This window comes from Mesocricetus auratus, unplaced genomic scaffold, assembly GCF_017639785.1.
Source record: "Mesocricetus auratus isolate SY011 unplaced genomic scaffold, BCM_Maur_2.0 Super-Scaffold_100011, whole genome shotgun sequence".
Taxonomy (NCBI): domain Eukaryota; kingdom Metazoa; phylum Chordata; class Mammalia; order Rodentia; family Cricetidae; genus Mesocricetus; species Mesocricetus auratus.
The window spans coordinates 33376798-33391553 of NW_024429195.1; the positions used below are offsets into that span (position 1 = coordinate 33376798).

The 14756-nt window shown below is 40.0% G+C and overlaps 1 protein-coding gene across 9 annotated transcripts in view; it reads left to right on the plus strand.

Moving 5' to 3' along the window:
• Gpr160 (G protein-coupled receptor 160) overlaps positions 1 to 14555 on the plus strand; it is a 42806-nt gene extending 28251 nt beyond the window's left edge. For 6 of the 9 annotated variants that reach the window (XM_040754571.1, XM_040754572.1, XM_040754573.1 and 3 more), the window contains 2 exons: positions 2669 to 2772; positions 13135 to 14555. In XM_040754571.1, the coding sequence (XP_040610505.1) occupies positions 13208 to 14218 (1011 nt within the window). In that variant the 5' untranslated portion in view covers positions 2669 to 2772; positions 13135 to 13207 and the 3' untranslated portion in view covers positions 14219 to 14555. The remainder of the gene's footprint in view (positions 1 to 2668; positions 2773 to 13134) is intronic. The other 3 variants (XM_040754576.1, XM_040754578.1, XM_040754577.1) reach the window with 1 other exon arrangement.
• The last annotated feature ends 201 nt before the right edge of the window (positions 14556 to 14756 follow it).

The following is a 14756-nucleotide window of genomic DNA, read 5'->3' on the forward strand; positions in this document are numbered from 1 at the left end:
CATACCCATTCCTCCAGATTTTGAGGTAAATTCTAGTAAACTCTTTTTTAAATATTTAGGATATTGCTGGGCATTGGTGGCTCACACTTTTAATCCGAACACTTAGGAGGCAGAGGCAGGCAGATCTCTGAGTTTGAGGCCAGCCTGGTCTACAGAATGAGTCCCAGGACAACCTACAAAGCAATACAGAGAAACCCTGTCTCAAAAAAAAAATTCAGAATATATACTTAAAACTCTTTAATTTCCATTTCCTCTGTAAAGACTCTAGAAATATGGTCACACCCTGAGTACTGTCATTTAAGACTTCAGCATCGAATTTGAAGGGAACAGAGTACAGATCACAACAAAATTAAAAATTAAAACTCCTTAGTATCCTAAAATTTCTAGTTAGCACCCAACTTTACTATGAACATGTTTGCTTTAACTCATCCAATAAGATCTTCACACTGCACCTACTTGTGTCTCTTAAACCCCTTTTTATGGGTTTATTTTTCTTTTATTGAAAGTAGATGCTTCAGACAGTATATTCTGATCATGGGTCGCCTCTCCCAGCTCTTTAGAGATTCCTCCCACTTTCCCTCCCATTAGAATCCATGCCTTATCTTAAGCCTTTTTCTCTTTTGTTATAATTTACCAGTGAAACCAGTCCCACAGACTGGCCATGTCTTTATTTTCCAGCTTCTAATTGTCATTGGTGTTTACCTCTCTGTCCTCAGTTTGTAAGAGAAACTATCATTGAACTTAAAGCGAGTCAGAAGAAAACCTAAAAGCTACTAGAATACCTAAACTAAAATTGAATAGCAATTTTAGCCCATTTTCTTACATTCATATTATTGCTTTTCAAAGTTAGTTTCCTTTATAGCTTTTCTGTTGTGAAATAAGTCATGTGAGGTTAAAAACATTTTCAAAGGACACAGAGAATACTGAGGAATTACACCAGTCAGGGTAGGCTTAACAGGTAATCTCAAAATCTCAGTGGCTTAATTCAGCAAAGATTTGCTCACCAGGCATCACCTGTGACTCCTCAGTGGCTCTGCCCCACAGTCACTCAGGGACCCACATTGACAGAGCCTCCATCCATCATCTATCTAGTACGTGGCAGGGATGGGAACACTGAAGGATGACCCCACATGGGCCAACCTAACAGCAAGAATCTAGGAACGTGTATGTGGGGGAGGGATATGTATATGTACAGTATTTTATGTATATGGGATGTGTACATGCATGTGTGGGGTATGTATGTGTGTAGGGTATCTGAAGAAATGATCTGGGCTGGGTGTCGATGGGCAATATGGGCTATTGGAGGACTGAATAAAATGGGTAACTTCACTGTGTATGTTTTAGAAACTTCAGTTTTGTACCTTATCAATTATATATAACAAGTTTCAAACCACTATCAAGCAAGAATCATCTTTTAAAAAAGAGTTTGCGTGTATATTTTAGAAGTTTTCTTAACCAACAGCTAATTGCAGTCTCCTGTGGGTAACAGCAGTGACAGAATCCCTTGATTTGGATGGTGCCTGTTTTTTGTTGTTGTTGTTGTTTTTGGTTTTACGAGACAGGGTTTCTCTGTATTGTTTTGGAGGCTGTCAGTCCAGCCCGGCCTCGAACTCACAGAGATCCTCCTGCCTCTGCCTCCTGAGTGCTGGGATTAAAGGTGTGTGCCACCACCGCCCGGCGGATGGTGCCTGTTTTTATAAGGCTCTTTCTTGTATAAAATTGGGCCCCTTTCTTCATTTCCACTTGGGCTTTGGGCCATAATTATGCGCCATATTTTAAGAATTTATTTTAGGAGTAAAGGTACAGAGAACCTCTGATAAGGCTCAGAATAGTGTTCTTCAAGCCTCACACAAACAGTTGTAACACTGATTCATTTCCTGTACCCCAGACCCAGTGCAGCTACCACTGCCCCATCTTCCGGTGCTGTAGTCAGTGCTTTAAACTTGAGATCAGAAATGAGATTCTGGCCAGGCAGTGGTGGCGCATGCCTTTAATCCCAGCACTCGGGAGGCAGAGGCAGGAGGATCTCTGTGAGTTCGAGGCCGGGCTGGACCGACAGCCTCCAAAACAATACAGAGAAACTCTGTCTTGTAAAAAAAAAAAAAAAAAAAAAAAAAAGAGAGAGAGAGAAATTCTGCAGTACAATTGTTGTATTATGATAATACTTGAAGTTATTAGCCCTTTTTACTCTCTAATTCTTAAGAATATACAAAGAATTTTCCAGAAGTGATATGGTGTGTGTGATATCTAGACAGGTAAAATGCAGATGAGAATTTAGCTGATATTACGCTAGACACTAAAGCAATTGTGAAACAGTGTAAATTTACTCAATTGTTTGTTTGTTTGGGAAAACAGTGATTTTTTTTCATTTAAAAATATTTATAACAAATAATAGGAGATCCTTAAGCCAAATAGTAAGAACTACTGGTGTGGACCCTGGGAAAACCGCACTATACTGCAAAATTTCTTTAAACAGATGCTGTGTTAGGTGTACCCAACCCAGTATCTCAAGTGGACTGTCAATATAAGTACAGTCCTCCTCCCTGCTGCTCAAAGAAACGGACATGGGATGCAGTTGGGCTGCCTCTAGTCTCAGAATGTTTGTACAGGACATATAGACTTTATTAAAATGACTGCTATTAATGGTCACTTTTGTTTCATTTCACAGAGGTTACTCACATGTTTTGGTATAGTAAAACAACACACAAGGAGCCAACAGTAATGCAGTTGAAGGACGTAAAATGAAAATAATAACCTCAAGTCAAGAAGAGAGTAAGTAAAGCATATTAGTACAATATAGTAAGTATAGCAAGTATAGCATGTTGGTATAGTATAGTAAGTATGGTATGTTAGTATAATATAGCAAATATGGCATGTTAGTATAGTATAGCAAGTATAGCATGTTAGTGCAGTATAGTAAGTATGTCGTGTTAGTGTAGTATAGCAAGTATGGTATGTTAGTATAGTATAGTATAGTAAGTATGGAATGTTAGTATAGCATGCTAAGTATACCATAATCTAAAGACAGGATGATGTGTGTGCCTTTAGTCCCGGCTCTTAGTAGGCAGAGGCAGGTGAAACCTGGTCTATAGAGTGAGTTCTAGGACAGACAGGACTCACTACGAGGTGCTGTGGATAGGGAAGCACAGAAGGGGCCAGCCCGGTCTGACAGTGCTTCTATGCTGGACCAGATGTCAATGCAGCTCTCAGAGACACAGACATCTGGCAAAGGCCTACCATGCAGTGCTCTCTGGGTTGCACTTGAATAGATGTGGGAATGGAACTTATGCTGTATATCTCTGGATCACTGTAGATACTTCTCAGAGGAAAGTTTGGACAGGCAGAGAGTATCAGATGATTTCACTTCATCCTGGGAACCTACTGAAAGGAGAAAATACTGGAATTGTGAATATTTGTAGTGGACTATGGGAGAAGTGGGTACATATATAAAATTCTCTAAGAAATGTCTCCTCTGAAAGTTTTGATTTCTACAGCCATATTCAGGAAGCACTATAAGTGGACCCAAACCCTCATTTCTTGTCTGCTCCCTGTTAATTGCTTTTACTGCCTCCAGATGCATATATTCCCTGAATTCTCTCCCAGTTGTGTGATTCTCCTATGTATTCTGCTTCAGACTCTTCTCTGTCCAACCCTTCCAACAAGTTCTCTGTTAGAGCCAATCCTTTCTTTGTCTTTCTGAGCCCTGGGAAAACCTGGCTACTCCAGACCTTAGCCAGTCTGGATAGACGTTGTAAGCGATAGAATCACTGAAGACAGAATTCTCCAAAGATACACTTTAAAAGCTGGATTTTAAAGAAACTGTTAATCTTCATGTATGTTGGGAGGAGCCACAGCCTGTGTGGAGGCAGAGGACAGCTTGAAAGAGTTGATTTTTCTCCTTCTGTCACATGGGGTTGTGTTTGGCTCAGGTCACCCAGCTCGGCAGCAGACGCCTTCATCTGCTGAACCATCTCATTGGCCCTGATTTTTATGATTTATTTTTAATTGCGTGCTTGTGTGCACATGAGTACAGCTGCCCATAGAATCCAGAGACATTGGCTCCCCCCTGAAACTGGAATAACAGGTAGCTGTGTGTCACCCAGTATGGGGGATGAGAACCAAGCCAGCTCATCTACAGGAGAGTGTGCTCTTTACCAATGAGCCAACCCTGGCCCAGGATTTTTATACTTGTGAACCCCAGCCTTTTCCTCCTTCCCCTCCATTTTAAACCAACATTGACATGTTCAGATTTAAGTTAAGTGTCTCTTGGTCCAAGGAGGGCTTTGTGTGGTCTGTTCTTCCCTCCAGGCTCCCTTATCCGGGCCACCACTCATTAAGCATGCAGTGTCAGTCAGGTGGACAGCTACATTTCTTTGTCCTTGTTTGTTAGTTCTGGGAGGGAACTTTTTCAGAGAGGCCAAGTCAAACTGGAATGAGCACAGGAAAAAAAAACTTGAGTGAAGAAAAGAACTTGCAGTTTCTTTTATACCTATATTTATAAAATACTATATTTTATCACAGTTTTTATATTCTATGTAAATAAACTGTATACCTTCATGAGTTTATGGCACAATAGGGTGATAGTCCTAGAAAGTAATGATCCACACTGTAAACACATTGATAGCCACCTCACACTGGCTTCTTTGCACTCAGTTTCTTCACTAATCCCTTGAAATTATTTGTTCATCAGGCAACTGAGGTCTGTCATTTTTCTTTACTCTGTAAAGTTTACAAAAGACAGAAACACCTACTAGTGTTAACTACCATACCATTTTTATATTTTGTCTATAATTTTAGTACTTTTACGAATATATAATTTTATATGAACTTGGTATATTGCTATTAATGTTTTAGATATTTTTCCCTCTGAGAATCTCATGCAATGTGCTTTGATCACATTCATTTGTCTACTTCATCTCCCTGTCCACCCAACTTTATATATTCTGACTTGTTCCCTCCTGCATTCTTCCTTTTTCTCCCAGGACTCCCCACTCTTCCTCAAAAAAACAAACAAACAAAAATATCAAGCCAGTTTATGCTGGCCAACCAGCTCTGGGCATGGGTCTTGCTCTGGAGTCTGGTCAATATATCAGGTATCATGAAAGAAAATGGATTCTCCTTTTCCTGACACCAACACAATGCCAATAGCTCATCAGCTAGGGATGAGATTTTGTGACATTCCCTCCTCCATCCCAGGATTTAGTGTGGATTGAGTTTGTGCAGGTCTTGTGCATGTCATCACAAGCTCTGTGAGTTAATATGTGCATCTGTCCTGTTGTGTCCAGAAAACCGTTTCCTTGAACTCATTCACTACCTCTGGCTCTTCTTATATTTCTGTCCCATCTTCACATGGCTCTCTGAGCCTTGGAAGGAAGGATAAGATACAGGTAGTCCATTTAGGGCTAGGAATTTCACAGTCTGTCATTCTCTGCATGTTGACCAGTTGTGGGTCTGTATGATGAGGGCTGGGTGACGTGCTACTCTACAAGTATAGCAATAATTCATTAGGAGTAATTTTATTGATATATCCATTTATCAGAATAGTAGGTATCGAGGAAATATTAAGCTACCCAAGGTATGCATATCATATGATGTTTTATTGAGGGAGAAGTCACTTACATGAGAAGCCAAGAAAGCTGAGAACCAAAGGTCCACCCGTTGCTCTCTGAGGCTCCACCAAAGAGAGCACATCTCCTTCCCCTCAGCTCTTTTATCCCACGTATGTTCTATGTAACAAATGGGAAGACAGTAAATGTATGTGAGGGAAATTAGACTTTCAGAGAAGAACCGAGTATAAACAGATGACAGTTCCTAGATTTTTGTTTTCTTCTATCTTACATCAATTGGCTTCTTGATATAGAAACTCTGAAATTTTATTTTAACAACATGCTTGAATTTAAGGAGGAGAGTCATATCCAACTCCAAAGTCAGCATTGGTTTAAGTGAATTGGGACAAAAAGAGTATTAGGAAATAAAGAGAAATAGATTTTATATGACTATAATAAGTTAAGAGAATTAAACATTGATACCAAATATCAGATTCTTCTTTGTTTCATGGTTCTTTTGGCTAGCCATCCTCTCTTCTTTAGGTGTCTACACGTTCAGTGTCGTCCTGCCTTTTGGAGATGGGTTATCCTGTTAAGACAAGAACAAAACACTTCCCTTTCCTTTGTGAGGTCTCCATATACCTCTCGGGATATGAGTTTGTGGATGAGCTGTCATCTTTCCTCCTCCCGAGATTTCTCCTGATCAATTTTGATGGAATCCAAAGCTTTTCTTCTCCTTCAGAAACAAAGGTGAAACCCCTTCTGCAACGTTAATACATATCCTGGTTTCCAAACTGAGGTCATTACATTCTTGAAATACACTGGCTAAAGTTTTTTCTGTACTCCGGTGTCTTTCAGCAGCTGCTTGTCCTTTCTTATTAGCATCAAGAAAGTTTAATGTTAATAGAGCATTATGTAATCTGTGTTTGGGGGTCTTTGTTCCCCTACCTGTTTATGGAGTATTTCTTTTAAAGTGTGGTTAGATCTTGCAACCACTGCTTGTCCTGTGGGATTGTATGGTATACCAGTTATATGATTTATGCTATAATATTTGAAAAACTATTCCAATTTGCTGGAAACATATGCTGGAGCATTGTCAGTTTTTATTTATGCAGGTATACCTATAACGGCCATCACCTATAAGAGGTGTGTGATAACAGAATTAGCCTTTTCAGAGCTAAGAGCAGTGGCCCATTGAAACCCCGAAAATGTGTCTATTATATTGTGCACTTATTTTAAATTGCCAAATTCTGGAAAGTGAAACACATCAATTTGCTAAATTTCATTTCTATGTATACCTTTGGGATTACTGCATGCTGGTAATGGAGTTTGATTATAGAATGATCAGGTCAGTCAGTTTCTTACTATTTCCTTGGCTTGTTGCCAAGTAATACAAAAATTCTTCTTCAAACCTTTGCTATTCACATGGTGTTTCTTATGAAATTCTGAGGCTTCTAGCATGCCTCCTATTAATAAATGATCAATCTCATCATTGCCTAGTGCTAGAGGACCTGGCAGACCCGTATGGGATCTAATGATATATATATATATATATATATATATGAATGATGGATTGTGGAAATTGTGAATTACTTCCAAAAGTTTTTGCCCAAAATACTGGCACAGAGTAGGACTATGTAACATTCCTTGTGGCAAAACCTTCCATTGATATCTTCTAACTAGTTGAGAATTGTTATTGGTAGGCACTGTGAAGGCAAAATTTTCCCTTTCTTGTAAGGGTATAGCGAAAAAGCAATTTTTTAAATTAATGACTATAATAGGCCATCTTTAGGTATCAGAGAAGGCAATAGCATCCCAGGCTGTAGAGAGTCTATAGGCTGAATTACTTTATTGATGGTTGTCTGGCCCATGAGCATTCTCTATTTACCAGTTTTTCTTTTTGATAACAATTACAGAGGAATTCTATGGACTGGTAGATTCTTCAATATGTTCAGCATCTAACTGTTCCTGAACCAGCTTGTCTAAAGCCTCTAGCTTCTCAGAGATCATAGGCCATTGCCCTACCCTGTTAGCCATTTTAAGGGTAGGGCTTTTGGTTCCTCTGTTTATGTACAGCCTGAATGGTTAGTATCTGTTTTCCGTAGTGCCTTTCAATATTTTTTTCTACAATACATTTTCTACCACCAAGAGCTTGTGTATGATTCATATTTGATACTGGAGGAATGTTAATCTGGGTATTCCATTACTGCAATAGATCATGAGCCCAGAGATTTATTGTGATATCTGTGACATATGACCTCAGTCTTCCTCTTTGTCCTTCTGGCTCTATACAGTCAACCCATCTTGTTCTTTGTTTTACTTGAGATAGGGTTCCAATCCCTAAGAATTGAACATTTACTTCTTGTAAGTCCAGGTTTTTAGAGTTTTGATGGTAACATCATCTCTAGTGTCTACAATGCTATAATCACCTTATTATTTACCCTACCTACTAGTTTGGATCTGTGATCCTGTATGGAAATTTACCAAAATATATTTTTTTTCCTCCAGTTATGTTTGATTCATCCTCAGTAGTTAATCTATCATCCAGAGTGGTATTATGCTTTACAATAGACAGTGAATCTTCTAATTATCCTGGGAGAGATTGTCCTCCATAGTGGTCTGGAATGACTGGACCACTTTTGACATGGGGACCTTCGAGAGGCCCCCCGATAAGTTTCCCGATTTACAGGGTTACCTTGTCTGTCTGTGGTCTACCTACATTCATTGGTCCAGTGTCGGCCTTTGCCACATCTCATCCATAATCCAGAAGGTTGAGGCCATCTGTTTGAGTCATTCCTAGGAGGAGCATTATTTCTAGGAATGCTTTGCCTACAGTTTCTTCTTATATGTCCTATTCCAACACAGTTAAAACATCTGGTATTTTGATGTCTTTTTAAACCTCTGGAGATTGCCTCTCCTACCCAAGTTAAGGCATTTGGCATCTTGGTGCCTCTCCTACCCAAGTTCCTGTATCTTGATCTTCATATTCAAGGTTAGCTGTATAGAGGACCCATTCCTTCAATGGGGCTGATCTGATTTTTAATGGCCAAAGTACCTGGATTTGCATTCTCATGAGCTAGATATTCTGTAAGTATTCACCTAGACTCTGAATCAGTTACCTGTAATTCTACTTCTCTGGACAATCTTTGTAAGAATTCAGTGAACCTTTCTCTCGGTCCCTGTACCACTTTGGAATAGGGTTCTATTTTCTCTCCTGGTTTATGAACCTTATCCAAAGCATTCAGAGCTGCTGTATGGCACAAAGACAAGATGTGTTTGTCATATTCAGTCTGAACTTGTGGGTCAGCATAAGCACCCTCACCAATAGTCTTATCTTGGCTCAAGTGTGGGGGCTTGGGTGTACCTCCCCAAATCCCTTGAATATCCCACAGCTGGAGAACAAAGGAGCTGGCACCCCATTGGGTCAGAAGAGAACTGCATCAAGTGGGAGAATAGGGTTGAGTTGGGAAACCCTGGTGACTTAGGAGGGACTTCGGGGCTGCCAAGATGCATGGGGCTGTAGGCCACGCATGTAGGCTGGGTAAACTTGCTTCCTGACTCCTGACACCAGATATTGTGGAAATATTAAGCTACCCAAGATTTGGATGCCATATGATACTTTATTGAGGGAGAAGTCACTTACATGAGAAGCCAAGAAAGCTGAGAATCAAAGGTCTACTTGCTGTTCTCCGAGACTTGACCAGAACTCAAAGAGAGCACGTCTCTTTCCCCTCAGCTCTTTTATTTCCCATACATTCTATGTACCTGTGACCATGCCCAAACGGGCATGGTCAGCACTACAGGTATGTAAGATCTCCCCCTAAGTAGGTTTCCTACTAGGGCCCTTGACCATCTAGCCACAGGTTCTGGACCTCATTGATGATGTGAGATATGGGTTCCATCTTGAAGATCAGGATTTAACTTCAATCAAAAGTGATTGGGCTGGGCATTGGTGGGGCACGCCTTTAAGCCAGCACTCAGGAGGCAGAGGCAGAGGCAGGCAGATCTCTGTGAGTTCAAGCCCAGCCTGGTCTACAGAGGAGTTCCAGGACAACCTCCAAAGCAATACAGAGAAACCCTGTCTCAAAAAACAAACAAACAAACAAAAATGTGATTGGTTACTTCTATAACATTTGCGCTACTATTACCAGGCAGGTCGTTATTGTAGCTCACAGAGGTCATAGCTAGATGAGACAATTACTTTTTCTCCTCTGGTAATATACATAGTGCCTTCCAACAGTATGAAAGCTAGCCAGTAGGGGTGAAGCTTCCAATACCAGATATATTTCTTCATGTTCTATGACTCAAGCATGTAGTATCTTCAGCAATAGGGTTTTTAGCATGAATTTCTAGAGGGCAACCAATATGCTGTAATGTTTCAGTGCAAATCTATGGATACATAGACCAACAACTCAAAAAATAGGTGACCCTTCCTGGTAATAGTGGTTTTATTTGGAAGTATGTGGTGTCTAGTTGGGGTTTTGCCTGTCATTCCCAGAATAACTCCATTTAAACTTGTGATTTCAAAGGGGCTTTTGATTTTCAAGACAGTTTCTCTATGTAACCCTTGAATGTCCTGAAACTCACTTTGTAGACTAGGCTAGTCTCACTCAGAATCTCCTGGCTTGACTCCTGAATGCCACAATTAAAGGCCTATACCACCACTGCCTAGCTCAAAAGACCTTTAGTATTAGCTGCCCCTCACCATATTCTGTTCTCTATCATGCCCTCCTAATCCCTCCCCACTTAATCATTCCTGTTCTATTTTTCCCATCTCCAAAATGTATCATGAAGGGATGTTGGTTTTTGTCACAGGCCTTTTCTACATCTGATAAGATGACCATGTGGTTTTGTCCTTTATTCTGTTTGTGTGGTGGATTACATTTATTGATTAACTTCTATTTTGAACCACCTTTGCATCGCTGGGAGGAAGCCAACCTTATTATAGTGAATATTTTTGATGTGTTCTAGGATTCTGTTTGCATGTATTTTGTTGAGAATCTTTACATTTCTAAGAAAATAGTGGTCTTTAATTTTCTTTAGTTGGTCTTTGTCTGGTTTGGGTATAAATCCTGGCTTCATAAAAAGTGCTCAGATAGAGCTGAACTCAAGAAAGCCAGTAACAGAGAGGGAGGACTGATGATCAAAGGGATTAAGACTGGGCTAGTTTAACCCCCAGAAACAGCTGACCAGACAAAGGTTAACTCTTGAATCCCAGGCATCAGCCTGGGAATCCAGCATGTGACTGATCAAGACCCCCTGAATGTGAGTGTCAGTGAGGAGGCCTAGGTAATCTATTGAGCCTTGGGCAGCAGATCAGTACCCATCCCAAGTATACACACGGACTTTGGACTCCCATCGAACAGTGTGAGGTGCACTCTCACCCTGAACTCTTGGGGAAGGGTCTAGGCCCTGCCCTATATGAAATGACAGACTATGGACACCCCCATGGAGGGCCTCACCCTCCCTGGGGGAATGAGCAGATAATGGGGGGGGGGTTGGGGGGAGGGCACGGGAGGAGGGGAGGGAAAGGGAGAGGGACCTGGAACTGACTTGTGAAGCAACCTTGTTTCTTATCTAAATTTAAACTGGAAAATAAAAAAAAAAGAAGCTACACAAATTGGAAACATTACAGCTCCTCTACCTCCATGAAAAAAAAAGTGCTCAGATATATCCATTCAGTTTCTGTTTTATGGAATAACCTAAGGAATATTAGGTTTTTCTTTGAGGGTTTGGTAAAATTCCAAAACTAACTCTATCTGGCCCAGGCTTTTTGTAGTTGAGAGATTTTTTAATTACTGCTCTTATCTCTTTAAATATTATGGGACTATTTCAATTTTTAACTTTGATAAGTTGTACACATACAGAAATTCATTTGTTTTCAACTTGGTAGAATATAGATTTTGAAAGCATGTCCTTATGATTCTGTGAATTTCCTCAGTGTCTGCTGTAATGTCACTCTTGTCTCTAATATTAATTTGGATCCTTCTCTTTGGGTTAATTTGGCTAAAGGTTTGGCTAATTTAGCTAACTTGATTTTTTGAAAGAACTAACTCATTTTTTCATTGATTCTTTGTATTTTTGTTATTTCTATTTCATTAATTTCACCTCTGAGTTTAATTCTTCCTCTCTACCCTTTTTGGGTGTTTGTTCTTATTTTTCTAAAGCTTTCAAGTGTATCGTTGTTATTAATATGAGATATCTGCAGCCCTAGCTGGTCTGGATCGTCTTGAACTCAAGAGGTCCATTTGTCTGTGCCTCCTGGGAGCTGGGACTCAACATACATGCCACTATGCCTATATATTGCTTAATATTATACCTCGAATTTCACCTAAAATATTGTAGAAATTTATCATTGTTTTAGTGTGTGAGAATTTTCAGCAAGTAGAAAAAGTGCTTTTCACTAGAAAACTAAATCTTCCTAGTTGAATAAGCCAAAAGTGTTGCTTTGTATAAGGGATCAACCCTAGGGCTGAGCACACAATGCAGATGTACTGCCACTGTGCTACGTCCCACCCCACTTGATATTTTTAATGGCTGCATGCAGTACATCTTAATGATTTGCCTACTGTGTGTTAGTTTGACCCATTCCTCAGATTGTTGTTAGGACTTAATTATTCTTGTTGTTGTTGTGTGTATTTGATATATATGTTGTTGTTCAGGGTTTTTATAGGGGGGATGGGGTGCCAGGGATCAAACCCAGGAGGGATTTTGCATATTCTAGGCAATGAACTTTATCCCCCAATGTGTTTTTCTTCAAAGGCTGTTTCTGGAATCTTCCTTTCTCAACTTCTTCCTCTCTGGCCTCTTTGCCACTTGCCCATGCATTTGACACTCAAGCTTCAGCTCTTGCCCTTTGCTCTTGTATTTATGTTCTCAGGTGCCCATGCTCCATCCTGTTCTTTTCTGTGTTCTCTATCCAGTTGCCATATCTAAACAAGCATGTCCCGAAGAGGAAGCCTGCTATGTTGTGGGTTCCTATTATTCTCAACCCAGCTATTTTTTTTTTTTTTTTTTGGTTTTTCGAGACAGGGTTTCTCTGTATTGTTTTGGAGGCTATCGGTCCAGCCCAGCCTCGAACTCACAGAGATCCGCCTGCCTCTGCCTCCCGAGTGCTGGGATTAAAGGTGTGCGCCACCACCGCCCGGCCTCAACCCAGCTATTTTTGAGCTTCAGAAAAAGCTTGATAGAAAAATGTGAAAATAGCTATTCAGAATAATGCCTAAACATAACCTCTAAATTTCATTGTCAAAAGCACAAAAAGGGAGGTTGTCTCAAGCAATTGATAATTCCCTGAACCTGTGTTTCTTCTAATGTTTTGGCTGAGGTAAATACAAGTATCTCTTTTACAAGTCGATAAAGACCACACGTAATAGAGAAATCACATTTTTATGTAAATTTAAAGACAGTTCAAAATGTTTGATCCTGGTCTCTATTCATAGTGTTAGGAGAGATCATCGTCTGTGCATCCATTTAGTAATGCTGCTTCACTCCACTCACAAGTCATGAATTTGTGCAAATGGAGACGCATGTAAAGTCTTATAGTAGAGACAGCACCATGATAAGAAGGTTTTTCTTCTTTTTGCAGGGAAAGAAAATAAAGTGGAGCTGTTTCTTGTCCTGTGTATTCACCAGATCAAAGTCTTGAAATCTAACTGAAAATGACAGCTCTTTCTTCAGAGAACTGCTCTTTTCAGCACCTGCTACACCAGTCAAAGCAGCCCCTAGATGCTAACTGTCTGTTGTTCTTGATCATACTTGGGAAAATACTATTAAATATCCTCATCCTAGGAATGAAAAGGAAAGCCACCTTTTGGAGTTTCATGGAGTATTTCTGCTTTTCACTAGCATTTGTTGACCTTCTGCTGTTGGTAAACATTTCCATTCTGTCCTACTTTAGGGACTTTGTGGTTCTAGGTATTAGGTTTACAAAATACCACATCTGTCTGCTGACACAAATCATTTCCTTCACTTATGGCTTTTTGCATTATCCAGTTTGCTTACTAGCTTGTATAGATCACTGTTTAAATCTATGTAGAGCTACCAAGCATTCATCTAAGTGGCAAAAGTTATTTTATTTCTTGACAGTCATTTTAATTTGGACTTCAGTCTTTGCTTACGTTTTGGTAGAGCCAGCTATCTCACAAAGCCTGAAGACACACAGGGCTTCTATGTACCAATGCCCTTCCTATGTCAGCACTCAGAGTTACTGGCTATCATTGTTTATGCTAATGGTTTTACTGGTGGCTTTTCTGATTTCATGGCCAGAAGTTGTTGCCTTGGTGCAGGCAATTAGGATAACATCGTATATGAACAAGACCATCCTCTACTTTCCTTTCCCATCCCACTTGGGTTACCCTGTGAGGTCTAGAGAAGCACTCTTACCCAGGCTCATCGTGTGCTTTTTTGGGACCTGGTTTCCCTTTGTAGCACTTCAGGTACTCACCCTGTCGCTCGGAGTTGAGATCCCAGCATATGTAGAAATGAATGTCCCCTGGCTCTACTTTGTCAACAGTTTTCTCCTTGCTGCAGTTTATTGGTTTAACTCCCAGAAGCTTTATGTAAGAGGCAGCACATTACCTGTGGATCCTTTTGTCAACTGGAAATGCTGTTTTGTTCCAATCCATAGACTTAAGCAAGTGGAGAGGCCCGTATCCATAATCATCTGTTGATATGCTGCTGTGTTTGGAGAACTCCAGAAGCACCAAGGATCAGTCTTACAAGCGTGACAGAGGGGACTCAGGACACGTACCTGAAGCTCTTGGCCCCCTAACTTTTCTTTTTGCAGCACAGCCTCTAAGGTGTGGTGGATATTAAATAGTGCTAAGGACACAGTAACACAACCAAGCTTTTATTCCCGTTCAGCAACACTGTGTATTTAGACATTGTGTAAGTATTTGGTACTAATCCAAAAGTAAAAAAACACATTAATGTGTGTCCAGCTTGCTGTTTTACTTCAAAAAACTACTGGATGCAAAATGTTAAATAAATTTGAGATTGTACTGCTAACTTTAAGATCTGAACTTAAATATTTTATCAGCTTTAGAGAAAAAAACTTAAAGTAATTTGGTATAAATAAACTTTAAGGGGAAGATTAGCTCATTTTAAATATAGCTAAAATATTTTATTACAAATATTCCTGGAAAGTTTCAGCTGTTTAGCCTATGAAGCTGGGAACCATGGGCACTCTTACCATGACATGCAAAATGT